General features: G+C 37.1%; 3 protein-coding genes across 3 annotated transcripts in view; 1 reads left to right on the top strand and 2 right to left on the bottom strand.

The window, feature by feature from the left end:
- Window positions 1-11,209, bottom strand: part of LOC129415629 (nuclear factor NF-kappa-B p100 subunit) — a 24,709-nt gene extending 13,500 nt beyond the window's left edge. The window contains exons 1-8 of the mRNA XM_073873213.1: window positions 11,060-11,209; window positions 9,133-9,418; window positions 5,704-6,990; window positions 1,733-1,840; window positions 1,367-1,561; window positions 1,000-1,146; window positions 721-927; window positions 397-634 (exon numbers count right to left, since the gene is read on the bottom strand). Of these exons, the coding sequence (XP_073729314.1) occupies window positions 397-634; window positions 721-927; window positions 1,000-1,146; window positions 1,367-1,561; window positions 1,733-1,840; window positions 5,704-6,886 (2,078 nt within the window). The 5' untranslated portion in view covers window positions 6,887-6,990; window positions 9,133-9,418; window positions 11,060-11,209. The remainder of the gene's footprint in view (window positions 1-396; window positions 635-720; window positions 928-999; window positions 1,147-1,366; window positions 1,562-1,732; window positions 1,841-5,703; window positions 6,991-9,132; window positions 9,419-11,059) is intronic.
- Window positions 10,411-21,036, top strand: glud1a (glutamate dehydrogenase 1a). Its single transcript, XM_073873214.1, has 13 exons — window positions 10,411-10,960; window positions 13,234-13,314; window positions 13,394-13,449; window positions 13,627-13,690; window positions 14,139-14,233; window positions 15,635-15,814; window positions 16,375-16,512; window positions 17,668-17,809; window positions 17,901-17,977; window positions 18,197-18,320; window positions 19,265-19,356; window positions 19,434-19,496; window positions 20,232-21,036. The coding sequence occupies exons 1-13, from the start codon at window positions 10,558-10,560 to the stop codon at window positions 20,349-20,351; spliced, it is 1,635 nt and encodes a 544-aa protein (XP_073729315.1). The 5' UTR covers window positions 10,411-10,557; the 3' UTR covers window positions 20,352-21,036.
- On the bottom strand, window positions 20,539-23,361 carry LOC129415637 (uncharacterized). Its single transcript, XM_055169685.2, has 3 exons — window positions 23,202-23,361; window positions 21,574-21,774; window positions 20,539-21,484 (listed from the first exon to the last, which is right to left on the bottom strand). Exons 1-3 carry the CDS (start codon window positions 23,272-23,274, stop codon window positions 21,432-21,434), a joined length of 327 nt encoding a protein of 108 aa, XP_055025660.1. The 5' UTR covers window positions 23,275-23,361; the 3' UTR covers window positions 20,539-21,431.

The raw sequence follows: 23,361 nt of genomic DNA, 5'->3' as shown, positions 1-23,361 counted from the left end.
TTTTCGAAACGTTTCGAAAAAGTTATGACGTAGCGAAGCCTCTTTGGCTAAAATCACTTGGCCAGTTTGAAACCTGCTCCGAACCAATGATTCGAAACAAAGGATTTGTAAATGTTTCGAGGCTTCATGAAGCAGTGCTTCGAAATCGCCCATCACTACTGTACAGCACGTCACTTCCAAGTGTCTTCCAAATGCATTATTGTACATTTTGAAGAGACCAAAAAAGTTAAACAAAGATCAAAACTCAGAAAACATGCTTTTAAAAGATGCTTTCATTCTCCAGTCCAACACATTCGTAATTACTTTCAATTAATAAATTATATAAATAAGCCTATATAAGGCTTTTAAAATAAAAAAAAACATGATAAACGCACTCCAAAAAACATAACAACAGACCTATAATAGCGACGAACTCCCGTGTGTGGCAGGCAGGGGTAACATGGCCTATAGATGCCGTTCTCATCAGCCTCCAGCTCTGCAGAGCACTGCCCACATCCAGTAAAAGTGATGTCACCGGAAACTATGTCCAGGATCCTTTCCAATGGTGTGTTGCCATCTATTATCACTGAAGCCTCTTGCGATGGACTGCTCTGGAACTGTAATGCAATGATTTGAACTTTCAGCTCCACGTCACCTAATGAGTACATAAACAAGAATGTAAGCAATGCCATGTAATCAATAACACTCTTTCATTGTGTAATGAAAAGAAAAAGTCCTCACCTGAGTATTTCTGGGACAGAAGTGTACTAAGATCAATCTCAAAGCTGCTAGTGGTTCTCTCTGAACGTGCGGTGTTGTAAAACTCTTTGCATCGGGTATCATCAGCAAACAGAGGCTGACAGGTGCCCCATGGAGTGGAATGGAGCTCTAGCAAATCTGAGGTCACATCCTGCCTGACCAGCAGCATCCTGAACTCCCATACAGCATCTATAAAGTGCATAAAAATAAATAATCATGCAGAATAAAGATCATCCAGTATCAATTTCAATTATGCAGGACCTTTGTTTTTTTCTAATCGCTGAAGCCAAGAGAGAGCAGCTCCCCACAGCACAACCGCACCACGATGACCATCACCCTGCTCTACGGTCAAAACAGCCTTCAGTACACCTCCTGATCTGGACATACCCTCTGCCTCATCTCGCCAGGCTACAACACAGCAAAACAGCAATTTCTTACAACTTACTCTGGTTGCCACTGAGCTATGACATCTTTATGCCAGTACAAGACACATTTAAACAAATCAAATCAGAGACATGCTTCACAAACTTTAACAATCAGTAAATGTCTTAATTTTAATGTTTTTTATTGTAAGTTGTACTTAACTTTCTTCTGAATAAATGCTACTTTAAAAGCATGGTTTCCATACCTGTAATTAAATTACTGTGTTTAACTTTAAGCAGAGCATGAACCAACATGTCAGCTTTTAATGCACCAAGATGGGCGAAGGGAATGGAATGCAAATCCTGGGCCTTGCGAGGTGGCAGAGACACCAGCAGATGGCGCTTCTCACAAAGGTGTGTACACAGTGATCTCAATGTATGACAGTTCAAACTCTGTGGGGCTTAACAACATCAACATTTCAAAGGCAGGGATACAATCGATTAAGGTAAATAAAGTTAATGATAAACTAGAATTCGAGAAAATTAAAACAGATGCATTACAGTTTAAAAATATGATGCAGTACGGCTGCAAAGTGGACTCAAATGAGACTTTGCCTTAACTTTTTTGTTACCTTGTGGTATACGATCCCTTGTGATCTGGCCCAGATTCAGCAGCTTACTAGTAAAAGATGACTGCAGGACCGTCTCATTCTTCCACTTATCTACATGCACTGTCACATCTGCCAGAACAAGGGTGATTCTCTGAATTGGGTGCCCTTTAAGTCCCCCAAACTTACTTCAAAGATTTTTAATTAAAGGAAATCACAAAATGCATTTTAAAGCAATCAATTAATAGAACCAGGTGCCTTTTCATCATAATTCAACAAAAAATGCTTTTATTTTATTTTAATTTATAGATATGGGTTGCCGAAGTAGTAGACAACAAGCATACTTGCATGTCCCCACTAACCATCATTACATTTTCATTGAATATCAAACACATAAAAACTGCAATTAATGCAAAATAGTTACTGCTAATTTAATCATACGTGGGTTTACTTTAACTAAAATATACATATGTATATAAAAATGCATTAATTATATATGAAATTGCAATATTTATACACGTCCTCCAGTTTGTTTTCAACCCCGTCACGCCATACTATTTACCCCCCTATAAAAATAACGGATCAATCCCTGTGGCATCACACCCAGAAAGTGATATCACACAAGTCTCTTGAAGAACATGCTGCAAAGAAAGGCAAGTGTCAGAATCTTTTCTTACATTTATTTCATGTTTTTCACTGTCAGATTAAGATTGTCAGGCTCAACATTTCAACTCTGTTGTATTACTAAATGGTAGTAAACAACGGTTTAAGAAATTAAATAAATGTTTTTGCAAAACATTAAACTTGTATGATTTCCTAAATGCCATGTGATGCTACTGTCTTAGTTAAGTACGGAGTTACAGCTACTGTTAGGCAAAAACTTCAACCCCGTCACATTCAACCCCGTCACATTTTTATTATAACAGGGTTGAATCGTTGTGACGGGGTTGAAAATGTGACACTTTTTAGTAGAGTACTCAATTGTAGACTTGTTATATTGTTATGTGACCTGTTAGAAATAATCGATTATGGTATTTTATGTTCAATAAAACCAAATTGAAAGATCGATTGATGTTTTTGATCAATTAATCCTTAATTCTTTTGATATAATGTTAAATACTTATTAAAATGTTTGTTTGTTTTTGCCAACTTTAATAAAATACAATTTTATTGAATGTGATATCATTAATTTTACAGGTAAGAAATCCATGCTATATTAAATGATGATCATCACTTCAACCCTGTTATCATTTTCAACCCCGTTATGCTGAGTTCAACCCTGTTATTTGATAGTTTTTATTAATATTTTGGTGATAAAACGACAAATTAGGTCAAAGTTTGTTTTGCTGTGTGCAGAATTTACAGGACAGTCTGAAAAAATATGAAAGTCTGATTAAATTCTAATGTTAACGCATATTTTGTGATAAGATATGAAGACCAATGTTAGATACAGTTTTCATGACCTGATTTGGTATTCAAATGGTGAGCATTAAAAAAAATTCTACATGCAATAAATGATATCAAACAAGGGACATCTCATTGAAAAGCTTCTACAAGAATTTACTTGAAAATCTTTTTAAATCATATTTAAACAGGGTCCAAGTCCAAGTGGAAAAAACACTCAATATTGATTAGAATTTTATGCCTGAGGTGGGAAAATGTATTTTCTTAAAGGTTTGACTAATCCACTATCACATGAAATGATCAAAAATATAACTATTTAAGGTATATATTTAAAAAAAAGTATGACCCAAAAGGCACCCAATTCAGAGAATCACCCACAACACAAAAATTCAGTTTGAACATTTAATGAATGTGTATCCTGTCCACAACATTTGCAGTTTTAATGCACAAAATTGCATACCCTACATGTGTATTGTGATAAGCGGTATGTGTTGTACACTGTGCTATATGTACAGTAATAGCAAAAAGACATTAGCCCTTCTGAGGGCTACAATATGTGTATTTGTTTATACAGCGGCAAGAAAAAGTATGTGAACCCCTAGGAATGAACTGGTTTTCTACAGTGATTTGCCATAAAATGTGGGTCACAACAATAGACAAACACAATGTGCATAAGCTGGCAACACAAAAATAATTCTAGTTTCTTGTGTCTTCTTTGAAAACATACATTAAACATTCACAGTGCTGGAGGAAAATGTAAGTGAACCCATAGACTAATTACTTCAATGAAAGCTAATTTGTGTCAGAAGCTGGCAAACTGGAATCCAATTAATAAAATAAGTTTAAAGGTGTGGTTTGGTGAAAATTTGATTGATATAAAGACACTTAAACATTTTAGGATTGCTGTCCTTAAGAAGCATCAGCTCTTATGAATTATGTCTCTCCAAAGATATCTGATCAAGAGTTGCACTTCATAAGGCTGAAAAGGGATACAAAACAATCTCAAAATGTTTAGACATTCATCAGTCGATAATAAGACAAATTGTCTATAAATGGACACAGTTTAATACTGTAGCTACTCTTTCTAGAAGTGGGTGCCCAGCCAAGATGACTCCTAAGACACCATGCAGAATACTCAATGAAGTAAAGAAGAACCCACGAGTAAAAGCTAAAGGCTTAAAGACATCATTAATTTGGAACTGGCACACATCTCTGTTCATGAGTCAACCATACGTAAGTCTTGGCACGGTGGCACGGTGTCTATGGAAGAACACCACGGAGGAAGCCGCTGCACTCCCGAAAAACTTGCTTTGAGCCTGAAGTTTGCAAAAGAGCACCTTGGCAAACCCCAGTGCTACTTGGACTGATGAAACAAAAGTTGAATTGTTCGAGAAGAATACTACGGCACAAAAAGGACACAGCTTAACAACGTCAAAACATCACCCCAACAGTGAGGTATGGTGGAGGGGACATCATGATTTGGGCATGTAGGGCCTGGACCTCTTGCCATCATTGAGGGGAAAATGAATTCCCAAGTTTAACAAAATATCCTACAGGATAATGTCAGAGTGGCTGTCCACCAGTTAAAGCTCAGTAGAAGTTGGTTGATGCAGCAGGACAATGACCTTAAGCATCGAAATAAATCCACTACAAACTGGCTTATGAAAAACTAAATGTGTCATCTGAAGTGGTCTAGTCAAAGCCCAGACCTTAATCTCATAGAAATGACCTCAAGAGAGCGGTTTACAACTAGCCTGACGTTGTCATACTCAATTCTAGTCAGAATTTGAGTCTGATACCGCTCCATTAAACTATAATTATAAGGCGTGTCTCAACCGAGAAATGCCTTTGCACTCAATTGGATAGACCTACGACCAATCAGAGCAATGGAGTGTGTAACATATGTTGAAATGTCGTCTTTTGTAGCCTGACCGAACTGCTAGTTATTTCGCTACAATGACACTAACATTGTGATTATACTAAGTCTGAGTTAGCAACGTACATCAACACCTACTATGTTTACATCATTCATTTATATCACAACATTAAGTATTTACTAAGTCATGTTACTGTTAAACATCTATCCATCATCGTATAAGGCCTGCCCTCACAATTTGATTGGTTCGACCAGCTTTGGGACTCGCATAGTAGCTCCTCAACGGAAAAACCCAGACCGATCTTCCCCTCTTCAAAATGTGGTGGGTAGGGCTAAGATCGGCTGGCACCCACGGGAACAAGCAAAAATTCCTTCTGAACGATCTGCAGGTCTGATTCAGAACTACTGAAAGCTCTTGTTTGAAGTAATTGCTGCCAAATGAGGTTCAACAAGCTTTTATATACAAGGGATCACTTACATTTTCCTCCAGCACTGTGTATGTTTAATGGGTGTTTTAAAAAAAGACAAAAGAAACTAGAATTATTTGTGTGCTTATACACATTGTGTTTGTATATTGTTGTGACCTAAAGTAGAAAACCAGTTCATTCCTAGGGGTTCACATACTTTTTCTTGACATAATTTAGCACTTCTACTAGATATTTGCAGACAGTTAAGGTGGCAGTTAATGATATTGAAGAGGGTTCAGTAGTTTTACCTGTAATTAGCAGAATATCCCCTGGATTTACAGTCAAAGCCCAGAAAGCTGCTGTCCGCCATAGCACTACTTTCATCTCCACATCAGACTGGTCTGTGACGATCATCGTTGCCAGAGGTACACTGGATCCAGCTGAAGCTCCGGTTTTCACTTTGACCTCTTTCAAGTGGCATGGGTGCACCACAGCGACCAAGATAGCGTATCGCACACCATGGGTCTTACACCTAACCAACAAGGTTGTAGGACCACAGATAGGAACTGCATTACTTGGTGTGATCTGTTCTGTTACTTTTTTAGTTTTATCTACAGTTTGAGATAACTTGATCCTTTTAGAAGGAGTGGGACTAGGAGAAGTCTGTGCTATTGAGTCAGTGTTGAGTTCAATCTCCTGATGGTCCACAGGTTTTTCAGTGAAACCTACATTGGGGCCTTGAGAGCACAGGATGCCATCTGGTGTGATTTCCATAATTACCCCTCTTTCTTGCTGCCTTTGGCTTAGACTGCCGCAATGCCACTCCACCGAGCTTTGCAAGGTTCCCCCTAAGCCCCGTTCTTCAGGACTGGTTGCAGGACTATACAATTCTGGGGAACTTAAAGAGGTTGAGGGTGTTTGTTTGGGAGGTGTGTGCGGAGAACTGAAGTCTCCATGAAAGCCCAATGTATGAGACCAGGCTGCTCTGCTCCGAAGGAGCAAGGCTTGAGATTTTGTCCATGTACTCAGATACTCAGTCTCCATAGACACAGGGGATCCAGATCTTCCATCTTTGCTCTGTCCAGGATTTACATTAGTCTGTGGGCTGGAGAAGCAGTTATCTAGGTATTCTGCTATGGATGCAGGACACAACTCTTCATCTTCAATGCATTCTCCATTTGATGGAGACCCCTGGGATTTCTTTTTGTCTTCACTGGTATCTTTCTCAAGAACAGCAGTAGTATGCAGCCTGTCACTATCCTCAGTGTCCTGGTTAACCACCTCAACACATTCATTATGCATTCTGCCTTCTTCAACATTACGCTTGGGAATTAACCTGCCATGACTCCAAGCGAGGTCTATTGTTTTCCAGGCTGTTTTCCGATCGAATGTTTTTTTATCTGTTGTGATTCCTTTCTCCTGGACCTCCAAAGCAAGGGCTTGGGGACACGGAGCTCCCAAAAACACATGAACCTTTGGTTTATTTGCCATATTGCAGTTGCTTTTCCCCTGGCTCAGTCATAAGATTTGGGTTGCCATGTCTTCTCTTGTATGTACATATGATTGAAGTAGTCATATTTGAATCATGTCATCTGCTGAAATATGAAAATGGATGCAGGTTAAATAAAATAACATTTTCATTATAATACTTAATTATAGTGCTACTACTACTAGTACTAGTAACACCAGCATTTCACATAAATATAAGTTACAGAATAGGATTTGGCTTAACTCTTCTGTGAGTTTCTGTGAACATTTACTCATTTACTAGAGTGATAAGATGAATTCCAATTAATTGCACAATCCCCTTTTGCCATGGAAATGAACTTAATCCCAAAAAACATTTCCACTCATGCCAACAGTAAAACATCCTGTGCCCATTCATGTGTGGGGTTGCGTCTCAGCCAAAGGAGTGGGCTCATTCACAATTTTGCCTAAGAACACAGCCATAAATAATTAAACGGTACAAAACATCCACCGATGGCAACTTCTCCCATCCATCCAAGAACAGTTTGGTGACAAACAATGCCTTTTCTAGCATGATGGAGCACCTTGCTTAAGGCAAATTTGATAAGTGGCTTGGCGAACGAAACATCAAGATTTTTGGTCTATTGCCAGGAAACTTCCCAGACCTTAATCCCATTGAGAACTTTTGGTCAATCCTCAATTCTGCCAAGTGCCAAGCATTGATTATGCAAGAATTGGCTGCCATGAGTCAGGATGTGGCCAAGAAGCTGATTGACAGCATGTCAGGAAATGAAAACGAAGGTCAACAATGCACACATTGACACTTTCAATAAACAAAAAATATATCGTTTTGAAAATCGTTTCATATTAACGAGAACAGCGGAGTTCACACCACAACTATAACGATAAATATACAATGAACAATATCGTTGGGATCTTTCTGGTCGATTTTGTCCCACCCGATAAACAATAAACTATTCACAGCCAATCAAATCTATTTGAAATTCAAGTGCACGCACACTTAAAATGACAGTGGAGAAGCTCATTGCTGAGGTCCAAAACATAAAATTACCTTAGGTATCCAGAGCTGATGCAGTTGCTGTAAAATTCACTACGTAATGCTTTTTCCTCCCACACTGAATACGCCAAAAGGTAAGATATTGTTACACAAACTACTAGATTCACTGTTTAGAGTTTCGCAAAACGCATCGTGTTGAAGACATCTGCTGGTTACCCCACTTTGTAAATGCAACAAGAACAGCAATATTCACATACTCACAGTGACATGTAAACAATTGCAAACGTTTTTATTACAAGAAATATCTAATATTCGTTAAAGGGGCAGTGTGTAAATTTTAGCACCATCTAGTGGTGAGGTTGCGAATTGCAACCAAAAGCTCAGTCCACTGCTCACCTCTTGCTTTAGAAACAAATAGAGAAGCTATGGTAGCCCCCACCGGACAAACATGTCATGGCCAGAGACAACTAAGTAAAAAAGTTTGTCCGTTAAGGGCTTCTGTAAAAACATGGCGGCACAAAATGGCGACTTTCATGTAAGGGGACCCTCTGTGTATGTAGAAGGTAATAAACACATAACGGTTCATTATGAAAGTTCTTTATATACCCCTGATAATATAGTTTTGTATATCATTTTGTATTTCTGTCAAGAGATCCTTATAAAAATTACACATTGCACCTTTAATGCCATTAAAGGCAAGTGCTTTGTGATAGTGCTGCGAGCGTGAGCAAACTAGCATAAAGTTATGATGTGGAGGTATTTATTGTTAACGTTACAGTTAACGTTATAATGTGAACGGCCCTTTATGCTTGTAATTATACTTCAGTATACCATAGTAACATCTGACAAAAAAGATCTAAAAACACAAGCAGCAGACTTGGTGAAAATGAATATTTGTGTCATTCTCAAAACTTTTGGGCATGGTACCCATCGGACTTCCACAGTAGGAAAAACAAAATGCTTATCATATCATATTTCATATAATATCTTCTTTTGTGTTCAACAGAATAAAGAAACTCATACAGGTTTAAAACAACATGCAGCTGAGTAACTTTCATTTTGGGGGTGAACTATCCCTTTAAATCCAAGACTCAGAGAAATCTGAGAGAAAAGACAGAATACAATAAAAAGCTCACAGCTGGCAGAAATTACTGAGAACATATAATGCGTCTGTGTAAGTGCATTCTTGAAATCAGTTGTTTTCACTTAGCAAAGGAGGAAAAACAGCAGTTAAATGAGTAACTCTTCAGACCTTAACCAACCGGACGATGGGTGTTGACAACACGTGAGCCAATAACAGAGCAGCATGCTGTTGTTTAAAACTCCAGCTTGATCAGTTGCAAATGGGCAGAAAATTGCAGTTTCAGTCTGAGGTGCTGTATAAGGGGTGTTACTGACAAGAAGAAAGAAAACAGAAGACAGATGCTCCTGGATCCCTGGTCAGCAAAGTCATAATCATAAGAAGGTCATCATCTCATTGCTGCCATCTCCCATGTACAGTATAATCCTCTCAGTCAAAGGAGCGTGTAAGATATTTCCTAGAAAACAAGAGCAAAAAACAGGCAACAATTCAATCCCTGGAAAGCAGCCAAGAGTGCAGGATACATTTCAGACTACATATTTTGGTTTTGTCACTATATACTTCTGGATCTAGATACAAATAGGGTTTAAATGATCAACTATGATCAATATGTTTGCCTGTAGAGCACCAAACACAAGGTCAATGTACTTCTCTTCTGCCCATTTAAATAACATTCCCTCCTTTAAAAAAAGCCTACAATATTGAACAAAGGTGGTTATATTTGCAGAGTTTCAATACAAAAACCTAATCAATACGATAAATAAGTGACTAAAGTAGTGCGCCATGGGCTGATAAAGGCCAGTAAATCTAACCTGTAACCAGAATTACATTTGTACATTTACACTTCATACATCCAACCCGTTAAAACAGAAATGATGAATCCTATTTAAGTGTTGATTAAGTACAATGTTACTTTTACAAAATAAGTTTAACAATTTCAACTTGTTTTTATATGTTATGTCAACTAATCACAAGTCAAAACTTAAAATAGTAGGTTGAATTGAATTGCTTTTGTTGCTTTAACTTCGTGCTGCATTTTTTACAGTGTTTGACACTATTAACTTTTCTATTAGTTTGTTATGTCTACTAAATAGCATGGCTGGCACAACAACATTTATAAGTGTGTGGCTATTTTTAATGCCAAGCTCTGGTTGTAATTGTGGTCTGCAAATATTGTTGAGTTACTTACACAGTGGGTGGGCCTTAAAAGTCAAAAGGCTGAGATCCACTATGGCATATGGTATGAAAAATAAAAAAATATAATAGCTGCACAACAGGTTTAGTCAATACAATAATTTACTGCACAGTAGCAGCTTTAGTACTTTATTAAAACTATTTCCATGACAACCATGAGTTGCAAGGACTTATTCAAAGCAACAGTGGAGATTGCGCTCACTGAGCGCCTCCCAGCTTGAGGTGGAGACCCATGATCCTGCTTCCTAAAATCCCCTTATAAACAGCGCTCATGCTGTCACTTTACTGAGTTGTTGAGCTAAAAGGAGGAGTCCGTTGACTCACCCCGCCCTACCTCTAAACACCGACTGCCTTACTTTTTAAATTTCTTTATAGACACAATAGGTTCGCCAGGCTAAAGTCATGTATAGGTATCTGGGAGAGCTTTTGACTCGCGCATCGACCAGCAGCGCTCTGGCCTCGGGATGCGTCGACTCTGTTCTGCCTGCTTCCGCGTCTCTCCTGCGGGTCCGCCGCTACAGCGAGGCCGTAGGAGAAAAGGAAGACGACCCTAATTTCTTCAGAATGGTTGAGGGTTTCTTTGACAGAGGTGCATCGATCGTGGAGGACAAGCTGGTGCACGACCTAAAGACGAGAGAAACGCCCGAGCAGAAGAGACACAGAGTCCGGGGAATCCTCAAGATCATTAAGCCATGCAACCACGTCCTGTCCGTGTCATTCCCCATCAAGAGAGACAACGGGGAGTGGGAAATGATCGAGGCGTACAGAGCTCAACACAGCCAACATAGGACACCTTGTAAAGGAGGTGAGCCATTTTCACTGCATTTAAGTTAACGTAGGGGTTACAGAAGTAGTCGTTTTTTACAGAAAATTCCACAAACTGACATTAAACATTTAGTCTTACCTGTCAAAGCATTTTTCAAACCAAGTGCAATGTGATGGATCAAGTTTATCTCCAAACACGTTTCTTTTTACCCTTTCGTTTTGCGGTTTTTGTTATTTACAGACAGTAGGCGTGTTCGAATTTACGTGACGCTGCGCAGACTAATCGGCCAATGACATTCGAGTACCGCGATAGCACAGCTTTCGAGGCTAGCTCTCGCGGTACTTTGATGTCATATTCTGATCGGCCTGGGCAGCGTCTGTTAGAAGTACATGGAGGGGAAAAATGAAGGTGAGCAACAGCGACACTCTGCGATTTTTTTTACAGGAACAATTAAAATAATTATTACTGTACTTAAAAAGCTCATATTCTATAAACTGTCGATCAATTTCTTAATTCAGTAATACGAAATGCATTTTGTTTTCCCAGTAATCCATAGTGTAAATAAGCTGTTATAATATTATATGATCTCACAAAAACACTGGTTATAATTACAACTGTATAAATATAATTTACTTTATCAGTCCTGCATTGCTACATAATTTCCAGTAAACATTTGGGACAAGAATGTGACAAGACCTGTACCTCACCTTTTTTAGGTAGCCTGGCTTTATCTCAGTGATAAAATGTGTATTTATTTTCCACTAGTTTTATCTTTGCAGAGATATGTGGGTAAATTTTAGTTTAGTCATGAAATTATTCATTATAAATATATGATGTCTGTGTAAGAGCTGTGTAAATGCTTGGGTTTTACATCATAGTCTTTGAATTTAGGTATTTGTCGGGTCATTTGATTCTGCTCTGTCAGTACTGACAGTGCATTGCTTTATAAAGGAAATCCTAAGCAGTTTCCTTAAATAAAAACTCTGTCCTATCAGCATTTTCAACCCCCCCCCCCCTTTTTTTCCTGAAATGAAATTTACCACTTAGTTTTATATCCCCTTTTCCATCAAATCCCACTCTCTGTGTTAGGTTGATCAACAAGTTTGTGTAGTGTTTTCATTTTGTTTTAAAATATTAAGTTGTAAACTATTTATAAACCATATCAATAATAATGTGATGTGCAAACTCAATATGAAAAATGCTAGTCTTTGATCGAGTATACAAGAAGAAAGGATTAAGTATAATGTAATTGGTAACAGGAAGCAAACTTTGAATCTGCTGAACATGCTAATTTTATAGTGTGTATAACTTGTTAAATGAGTTCTGCCATTTTGTTAGAAACCACAGTTTTCTACTCGCTTCTAACATGAGGTACATTATTTTCCTGTTCATAGTTCATGGCCTTTTAGCCTGCAATTATTTTTGTTTTAGTCATAGTTATTTTGGTAGTGTTTAGAACCATCAGAAAGCATTCAAGCAGCATTTTTGAGGAGATTTGAAAACAAAACAGGGTTGATTTAGTAATCACTTTGACTTTAAGCACACCCAGTTTTGGCCCTGCCCAGATTTTCTTCACTCTTTGTTCAGTGGAGGGAGTGAGTCATCGTTGTAGTTGGTTTAGTTCTTGTCCTGTCCCACAAAATTTCCCCTCACAGAACTGTAGACTTTTTTTTTGCAGAAGGCCGTTAAAACTGTTTTTTCCAGACCTCCTACTCTAAATAGCATATTAGCAAAAATATTTTTTTAGGATTTTTTTAACTAAAAAAAGTCCATCATTGCAGTGCATAAATATCTAGAAACAAATAAAAGCATTGTTTTATTTATTTAATATTGTAATAGGAAACTTTAATACCTCAGCAATGAAAATTTAACACTGTAAGGCAGTGGTTCTCAAAATTTAAAATTAATTTAAAATTTGAATAAAACAAAACAAAACATATTAGAATATACAATGTAGTGCTGTTGGTTAGTAGCCTTATTTTTAATTTGCTTAGATTTAATTGCACAGAATTTATGATGAATTAATATAAAATGGCATAAAACTGGGGCTCCCCTGGCACCATCTAAGAGTCCTGAACTGATCACCCTGGGTTAATTTTACAAGAGTCAGATCCCATCAGTTAACCAATCAGAATCAAGATATTCTTCCTCTGTTTTATTCTACAGTACATGTATTTAAAATGGTGTTAAATGGTTATTGAGGCCAGGAATGTTCCTCTTACCTTTAAACGGTAGTAAACTGTATAAATGTCTCCTGTTCATGCATCATAAAGCGAATTGATAAGGAATTTACAGTGCTTCTGTGTTTCCAGGTATCCGCTACAGCACTGAAGTGTCAGTCGATGAGGTGAAAGCTCTCGCCTCACTAATGACATACAAATGTGCAGTTGTAGGTAAGTTGTGTGTTTGAGTTCCTTAATGTATACATGTATGGGTTTTATTATTTCTACATGAATTGTGCTCGTTCAATAGACGTGCCTTTTGGAGGAGCTAAAGCTGGTGTGAAAATTAACCCCAAGAATTACTCTGTAAGTATTTAAGTAAATCTTTAGATTTAAATTTAGTTTAGATTTATACTATAATCAGGGCTATAGTGCATTCACATTTTGCTATAGTTAAGTCTTCCAGGTTGCATTGCCCAGATTCACTTCCCTTTAAGGACTCGTGATTTGTTTAAACATTACTCTCTACATGTTTACTTGCAGGACAACGAATTGGAGAAAATTACAAGAAGGTTTACTATTGAGCTGGCTAAAAAAGGCTTCATTGGTGAGTTATGCGAATCCACAAATTGCTTGGGTGTGCAGAGCATTCAGCTTATATGTAAGCTGACCGCACGCCCCTGGCATATATCATCAAAGCCATGCTCAGGAACAATAGTCAGGAAATACTAAACCACAGCTATATAAACCTGCTATTGAATCACCTCTACATTACAAGTTAATATAATGTTTAGCCTCTAATGCCAGATAACTTGTATTCAGATGACATATGATCAAAGAACACTGTGTTGGAGCCAACATTCCTCATTCAGTAAGTCGTGTTTAGAGATCTGTAGTGATTTACCATTTTTTGCACCCTTTATACGGTAATATTGGCACAGAGCTGTTAATCTAAATGCTTGTACTTAAATCAACATTTTAGTAAATGTCATTAATGAAAATGGGAGGGGATGATGTTCGGCACATTAAAATCTCATTTCTGTTTCCTGTATTAGGGCCTGGCATTGACGTTCCAGCCCCAGACATGAGTACAGGAGAAAGGGAAATGTCCTGGATTGCAGACACTTATGCAAACACTATGGGCCACCATGTAAGTTTAGGGCACACACAATGATTTGCTTGTGCAAAACGTGTGTTGGAGTGTCTGACATACTTTCAGACTTCTTTGTTGGAGGGGCGCACGATGCGAGGTTCGTCACAACATGTATGTAGCCCGTCATGTGTGTTGTTTGTAATTTCAAAATATGTGTTCTGCGCATCGAGCTATCCTATGTGCATCATGTGTCTTGTCAAAATAAGTACCTGGTGCAAAGGATTTATGATGAAAGAGATGCCTGCATTTGCCAGATACTCGCATGTGAGTGTCTTGCGTGTATTTTGTGAATGTGAGTGTCTCTTTTATCATAAATGGTTTTGACACTGTACAGCAGGCACTTATTTTGACAAAACACGTGATGCACATGGTTAACATGAAGCACAAACACATATTTTGAAAACACAAGGAACACACATGACACTCTGAACAATTATTTTGAATTTGCGCCCCTTGGATGAGCAGTCACGGGCCACCACTGCATACTTCAATTACAGATCCATTAACTGTCATTATTAACGTATGTTCACTTAAATACATTTAACTATGTAATACTTCCACTTTCATATTTTTATTGAACTGGCAACTAGTGATGATGTAATGCTGTTGGGTAATTTTGAGGTCACCAAAACTTACATTTACCATGCCAGATGATAGACAGACATTACACAAGATCATAAAACACTTTAATTTATCTTTCAATTGTTAATTTATAACAACCAAATGTTTGTTTATTAGTTCTCTCTTTTAAGCTAAACTATTCACAAGCAGCTTTTTTGTTATTCTTCTGATGTTTCTTTTACTCTTTTTCCTTTGATATAAAACCTTGTCCTCAGATAAATTACCTTATCATATTACCAGGGCAGCTCCTTAATGCCCACAAGTAACCTGTTAACCTTTAAAGTCAGTAACATTAGTGTTTGACCAGTAGCAGTTAGCTTATTCTTAAATTTCATCCTCCAATTAGATTTTATTTTGATATATAATTGTTCTTGTCAAAAACTAATGCAGGACATCTCACAATATAACAGATTGTCACCGTGTTTGTGACTCAGTGCCCAGATCCTTGACTGTTCCTGACATAGTGAATGGTGTTTATGAGACTAGAAGAACAAAGCGCCCCTTGTATTTCTCCTCTACTGACAGACTCTTTCAATACAGCCTGTCCTCCTATGGCTCACAGTTGTTTTGTCTGGATAGCCGGGTTGTTCTGTTCTGTTTGCAAGCTGTCCTGTAGCTAAAGAAATTAACGGATATGAGACAAACAAGTATATACCATCCTGTCAGCATCCTTGTTTATTGTTGTGGGTTACGTCTTTCGCATTTAACACGAATGCACAGTTTTTGTCATTCAAAAAGGCTGAAATTTTTTTTTTATTTCTCTCTTTGTTTTTGTAGGACATTAACGCTCATGCCTGTGTAACAGGGAAGCCCATCAGTCAGGGTGGCATTCATGGCCGTATATCTGCCACTGGTCGTGGTGTGTTTCATGGCATTGAAAACTTTGTCAATGAGGCTTCCTACATGAGCCAACTGAACATGAATCCTGGCTTTGGTGACAAGACGTTTGTCATTCAGGTTTGTGCGTGTGATTTATTTATTTTGCATTTGATCTTTGTCTAACTAACTGAAACTTTGAGCACTTACTGTATGCTGACATGGGTCAATGTGACTTTGCTTACTTAAGGATATTTAGTGTTTGCTTTAGAAGCATGATCAATATTTGTAAGGAATGTTTAAAGTGACTTGACCTGTTAAACGTCTTTTACATCTAACTTTGAAAACGTAGAAAATATTGTTACTGAAAAATGTATAGCATGAATGCACTGTAACTGGATAAAGGTATCTCTGCTAAATTCATACATGTAAATACTACATGTGATGCATTAGGGCAAGCAGGGAAGTGGTCAGTGGCACATTTGCTTACATTTGCAAATTCTGCCAAATCCTAATACCAAGTTCTGCTTCATTTAGTAGAATCCTAATACTAAACCATCATAAAATCATCTTTAGTGTGAAATGTTTGACAAAGATTTAAATATAAAATATTATTGTGATTCCAGACTTTTCTATACTTTCTGTAGTTAACGTAAGGTGGTGCTCTGTTGACAGGATGTCTCATATATTTTTTTTGGCAGGGCTTTGGTAATGTGGGCCTACACTCCATGCGTTATCTACACCGTTTCGGAGCGAAGTGTGTTGGTGTGGGAGAGCTGGACGGATGCATCTGGAACCCAAATGGAATTGATCCCAAGGAGCTAGAGGACTACAAACTGGTCAGTGACTTGGCACTACTAATTAAGATTTTAAATGCGATGTTCATATAGTACCTATACCTTAATTAGTTGAGCATTGTGTTGGCAACGCAAAGGTCATGGGTTTGATTGCCAGTGTACACAAATACTGACTAAATGCATAGCATGAATGCACCGTAAGTTGCTTTGGATAAAAGCGTATTTAAATGCATTATGATGTTAAAGCTCACATAACACACGCTGTTTCTGCATTTCTGATGTTAATCTGGAGTACCTATAGAGTAGTATTACATCCCTTATATCTCTGAAGAGTCTTTAGTTTAATCAGATTTATAAAAGAAAGATTAGCTTTACAGAATCTTTCCGATAACGTACGAAAAAATGAAGGGGGAGTTACTACCGCGGGAGGAGCGGGTACGAGTCATGCAACACTTTATACAACACCCGGTTGGGATTTTTTAATGAAATCCAGCGCATCAAACACACACCCAAAACTCTGCTGCTACCCCGGATAATAAACTTTATCCATTGTTTCCATAAGGCTGGCTTTCTTCTCCTTACGTTCATCTTCTTCTTACATACTTCTTCTTTTGTGCCATTGTTGAGTTTTGAAATTAAACAAAGCTTGTCGCGTGATGTAATGTTTGTAAGTTCTAGCATCTCCCGCTGATTGACGGGTGGGCGGGGTTTTCCGGGGGAAGTGCCCATAAAATAAGTGATACGTATAGAAACCCCTGAAACGCGAGCTGGACCCGTAATCGAAAAAAACTTTCTGAAACTTGTACGAACCCTGCCGAAGTGCATTCCACACAGAAATACTCTGTAACACGCCCAACTGCTTTTTTGACACTTTGCCTACGTTTAGCATGAGGAAACAACTCTATAACTGTGTTAATAAGTCAGAATGCATGAAATACCATTGAACCACCCTTTTAAAGAAACCCTGAGTCATGCATGAGCATTGAAAAATCTTTACTGCAAGACAGCCATCTTGTGGTCAATAAACAGTAATGCAGTAAATGAGTTTAGTGTATGATTATAGTAAGTTTCCTCCTATCCCAGTCAGTTCAGAAAATCTGAAATCATCTGAAGATTTCATTGAGGCTATGCAGTAGCCCAACTACTATGAAATATCTGTGAAATATCTATATTTTTATACATACTCTTACTCTCCAGGCAAACGGCACTATTGTCGGCTTCCCTGACGCCACTCCCTATGAAGGCAGCATCTTGGAAGCCGAATGCGATATCCTGATTCCTGCTGCAAGTGAAAAGCAGCTTACAAAGAAAAATGCCCACAATGTTAAAGCTAAGATCAGACGTCTGACAGAGTCATCTATACCAAAAGTGCTTTTAGTAGGTTGTGCAGTCATTGATTATGTGTTGTGTGGGTATTGATTGACAGATCATTGCTGAGGGAGCCAACGGCCCCACCACGCCTGAGGCAGACAGGATATTCCTGGAGAGAAATATCATGGTGATTCCTGTAAGTCTCCGTATAATAAAATCAAAGCAACTTTTTTTAATTACTTTAATTATAATCTTATGTCAAAATGTTTTTATTTTTTTATTTCAGCCAATACATTTTTTTCTCAGGCCAACTACAACTGCACCGTACCAAATTGTCATTTATTAATTAAAAAAGTGTATTTGTAATGTCAAATGTAAATTCTTATTATTGCATGTGTTTTATATGCACGTATAGGATATGTACCTGAATGCTGGAGGTGTGACTGTCTCCTACTTCGAGTGGCTTAAGAATCTTAATCATGTGAGCTATGGCAGACTGACCTTCAAATATGAAAGAGACTCAAACTACCATCTCCTTAGTAAGTCTATTAAGAAGGCATTATGTGACTGTAATATATTTTGCTGTTATATTTCCATACCAAATATGGTATGTTTGTTTGCAAATCTAATAATGCTGGTACTGATATAAGATCATATGTGTATCTTATCTGGAAGGACCTGTTTTCAGTACAGTATATTGTTCGACATTATGTTGATGGTAGAGACAGACTTGAATAATTGGTTGATGTATTTTTTGTTTTCTTTGTTTATTCTGTTCGCACAAGCGACATGTGATTGGTGTACTCCGTGACCTCCTTTAACACACACAAATGCACACAAACACAAACAATTGCTTTATCCTGTCTTTCATCTGGCTGGCCCGAAATAACCCTGCACGTTATTGCTAGTCACATGGTACAGTTGTTCTTGGAAACGAGTAGAGAGGAAGCCAGTAACAGGGACATACAGACTGATGCTGCCAATACTGCCTGTCCATTCTGCATACTGCAAAATGGCCTAAGTGCTAAATGCAATTACTGTAATTAAAACAACCCATATAATTCTGTGTTGAAACCAAAATGTTTAGGTTAGTCAACTTTTTAAAAGGAGGAGAGAGCGTGCTTCATCTTTTGTCATTCAATTCAAAGGCTGCATCAACTAATAAACTGTAAATTACTTGGTAATATAGTTAATAATAATGCAGTGTTTGGTCCATGTGTAAGGCAAGTAAATCACTATTTATTGTTTATGCATTTACTGAGCCTTTTCTTATTTATTCGAAAGGTTGACAATGTGCAGGTCAATGTATTCTTATATACAGTAGGTACAGTGCCATCACCATTTTATTGTGCCATTCGCAAAACGTGTAACTAAATCAATCGCAGATTTTCGCTAATCCTTATGAGATTGCAGTTAAAAAGATTTTTGATCAATGAGTCAATCTGGTCATTGCTAATGAGGATTTAATGTGTTCATTTGGCAGTGTCTGTCCAGGAGAGTCTCGAAAGAAAGTTTGGCAAACATGGTGGAGCCATTCCTATCGTGCCCACCTCTGACTTTCAAGAAAGGATTGCTGTGAGTACAAAGACACACACATGTACAAACACATTTTTATTACCAGACATTTATAAGCTATCTTTGATTTTTGGTAGGGAGCCTCTGAAAAGGACATTGTGCATTCTGGATTGGCTTACACAATGGAGCGATCCGCCAGAGTAAGTAGAGATTCTCCTTTTTATACATTTTTTTTATTACAAACATATTACTTGCACTGAAATATTTTTTTATTCAATTTAGTATTTTTTTTTAAGGTAAGTGGTTGCAGTCTACATTTAAACAAAAGTGTTTTGTTTTTCTAATTTTTTGTTTGTTTTGTTTAAAGGTAGCTTAAATAAATTGATTGCTAGCACTTACTTTAAAAAAATTGAGTAAATTGAATGAATATTTTTTTCAGTGTATATGTTTGACGTTATAGTAAATCAATTAATAAAAATGTTAAGCGAGTAGAGTTCCTTACATGCTAAACCAGTCCACTCATATTTCAGGGTGTGTGCGTTTATGTTATACAATTCTGTGTAGTTGGGTATCTCTCTCTTTCTCTTTGTTTTTTGTCAACCATTGCACTCAACATGATCCATATTTTCTAAACCTTGACACAAACCTGTACACACCTAGTTACTGCTTTTGTCTAAGGCCGCGATCTGGTAACCAGAGAGCAGCAACTGTTTATTCATGTGCTATTGTTGCTTTCAATCACGTGTTTCTGTGTTGGAAAAGAGAATGCAAATGCATTTCAAATTAATAATTCTTCACCACACCCAAAAGATGTGTTGGGTTGATATGAATCAGCAGGTGTAGGTTTTCCTAATCTATGCATGCTAGTTTGATGTATGAAGTGATGCTTCAGGATTCCTCCATTTATTTACACGGTTTATTTCTTTTCCTTGTAGCAAATCATGCGCACTGCCAACAAGTATAACCTCGGGCTGGACCTCAGGACCGCAGCTTATGTCAATGCCATTGAAAAAGTCTTCAAAGTGTATCACGACGCAGGCCTTACCTTCACATAGACTGTACAATTCAGTTGGTTCACGCAGACCTGAGATGTATCGATAACCTCTCAGCTTCTCACGTTTACATTTTATACATCAAAACATTTATGTCTTATCATTTATGCATGTGGTTATTGATATGCAATTTCACAAGTCTCATCTAGTGCATCTTTTTAAATATTCATGGCTTTAAAAAAATAAATGAAAGCCAGATTCCCTTTAATTCACTTAATGTCTTTGCACAGCAGAACAAAACAAAAATCCTTATTTTATAGATGCCTAGGTTTTTTTTCAGGTCTGGTATTAAGCACTTATTACATATATAAACATTTAAGCTTTAAAGTCACAGCATAATTTTAACCACTTCACACATGTCTAATACCAGTTTCTAAAATGTAGTTAATAGTTATTTTTTCCCATTTTGATATAAATATGGCCAAGAAAGTGATGCAGGATGAATCTCAGGCTATTTATCTCTGTTACAAAATATTGCACTTGGTTTTGCTGCTCTTTGAACAGTTCCCTTGATAAGGCTTGCATTTAAATTGTGGCCTGGACCTTATTGGTAAATTAATTAAATTAGTTTATATACAAATGTTAGGGCGTATTTTTGGAAACAAATGTTTATTTTCATCACTATATTAATATGAAGAGACTTTGTATGGCCTCATATTGTTTAAAACTAATAAAATGTAAATAAAAATGTGTGATGTTTAATTTTAACCAGATTATTTAGGTTTTATTGTTGTTTTGTGAAATATAGTCTATTATATAATACAACACAAAGGCGGTGCTCATGGGGCATTTTGTTATAAGTACACACTTTACATATCATAATGTCACATGATATTGAAAACTTCATTTATTTTAAAACAACTAACATGAGTTAAACACCTAACATGAATGTAATATGCATAGTTTGTAACAGTTAATGTAGTGGTCCTGCTAAAAAACAGCCCGATGTCTCTTAAAACTATTTACAAAAATAACAAATTAAATATGCTTTTATGTAGTTTAAGTCCATCCATGACTCTCTACAATGATGCTGGTGTTAGAAGAGGTCTGGCTGCAGAACTTAACCTAAAAGATTTTTCCTTTTCAGTTCTGTGACGCAAACTCATTTGCTAGATCGTCCAACGCATCAGTGAAACCTGATCAAACACAAAATAGAAATATTACATTATGTCTCTTATCTGACATGAAGATATATGTATCTCCAAGTGTTGTCAATGAAACTCACCGGGGTCTGCACTGGCCTGTGCTGCTGGTGGGTTTTGTGGTGCTTCTTGTTCTGCATTAAGAAGACCACCAAACATCCCACCTCCCTTTTGCTTTGGCTTCTTCTCCCCCTCAGATGGGAAAAGACCTCCCATGCCCCCTGTCTGATCCTCTTGCTTTTTTCCGCCAAATTTTTCCTTTACCTTCTTTTTTGCTACAGCAGCTGGGGAGTTGAATAGAAACATGATCAGATTCTATCAAAATTGTTTATTTAGTTTTATACTGTACTTCACAGCTCATCACGAGTTGGTCAGCTTTTGTCATCTAAAAATGGCATCCTAAAAAAAGATTTCTCCTGTGAAATAAATGGATAACTGCTTCCGTGAAAGACTCATTCCTTATAAGGTCTTCAAGTTGCATGACTGGACTAACTGCATTCTCAAAAAATACTGCATGTCAACTAGTTGCTACTTTCATAGAAAACAAACACTGCAATTATACAGTCCCAGGTGAAAAAGTAGCACATTTCCGTAGTGTACTTAAAGTGTTTTTTTTCGCAAACTAATTTTGTACTTAATATACCAAAAACTCATCTTTAGTACTTCTTAAGATGTTCCCAAGATCATCTAAGTGTACTTCACTGCGCCACTTTGAGACACCATGAACATGAACAAAAATGCACTTTTAACATACTATCTCTGTATTAAAAAATGTATTTAGTTAACACTTGTATTAAACTTGAATTCAACTTTCATACAAATATGGGTTCAAGTTTACTACAAGTGGTACCTAAATACATTTTAAATACATTTCTTTAGCAAATTTTAGTTCATATTTATGGTGTCTCAAAATAGCACAGTAAAGTACACCCAGATGATCCCAATAACATCTCAAGAAGTACTAAAGACCAACCTTTAGTATATTAAGTACAAAATCAGTGTGCAAAAACTTTAAGTACACTATGGAAGTGTACTACTTTTTCACCTGGGGTATGTGACCCTGCCCGCGAAATCCAGGCTTAAATTGTTTTTAATATTTGACATGGCCTTACTCAGTCAATATTAAAGGGATAGTTCACCCAAAAATGAAAATTCTGTCATGATTTACCCTCATGTTGTTATAAACCTGAAGAAGATATTTTGATAAATGATGGTAAGCAAACAGTTAATGGTACACATTAACTTTCATAGAAAAATACATACAATAGAAGTCAATGTCAACTCTGTGCTTATCAAAATATCTTCTTTTGTGTTCAACAGAATAAAGAAACTCATACAGGATTAGAACGACATAGGTGAACATAAATTTCATGTTTTGGATGAACTATCCCTTAAAGACAGGTCAAATAGATGGAAAACTCTTGTAAAATCACAGACGCATGTAAATGTTGAAATTACATTTGCCTCAGCGTGTTCAAATTTTTTTTAATAGTTTTTCATGTACAAACATGTAAGCTACAAATAGTTTCTATCCTTATTCTCTCAGCAAAAATAACACAATATAAACAAAAAATATCCCATAATAACTGTTGAACTTTTGGCTACAAGATGACATCAAGTGTCTTGGCATAGAAAGTACAAAAGCAAAAAAGAACTTTTTACACAAAAACAGATTTCAGGTTTCTTTAGACTTTACACATAAGAGACTTACCTGCTTTGTCCACAGCCTGGTCGACAAATGAGTCTGCTGCTTTATTACCCAAAAATCCTGAAAGGAAAGACATGTTTGTATAGTCCTCAGTTGACAGTGTTGTGACCGAAGTGTTTTGGGCATGCAGTTTTATTAGGGCTGGCGCTCAGTGAAAGTACGT

This window comes from Misgurnus anguillicaudatus, chromosome 11, assembly GCF_027580225.2.
Source record: "Misgurnus anguillicaudatus chromosome 11, ASM2758022v2, whole genome shotgun sequence".
Taxonomy (NCBI): Eukaryota; Metazoa; Chordata; class Actinopteri; order Cypriniformes; family Cobitidae; genus Misgurnus; species Misgurnus anguillicaudatus.
Note: the sequence above shows the minus strand (reverse complement) of the source record. Positions and strands in the feature narration are given on the sequence as shown.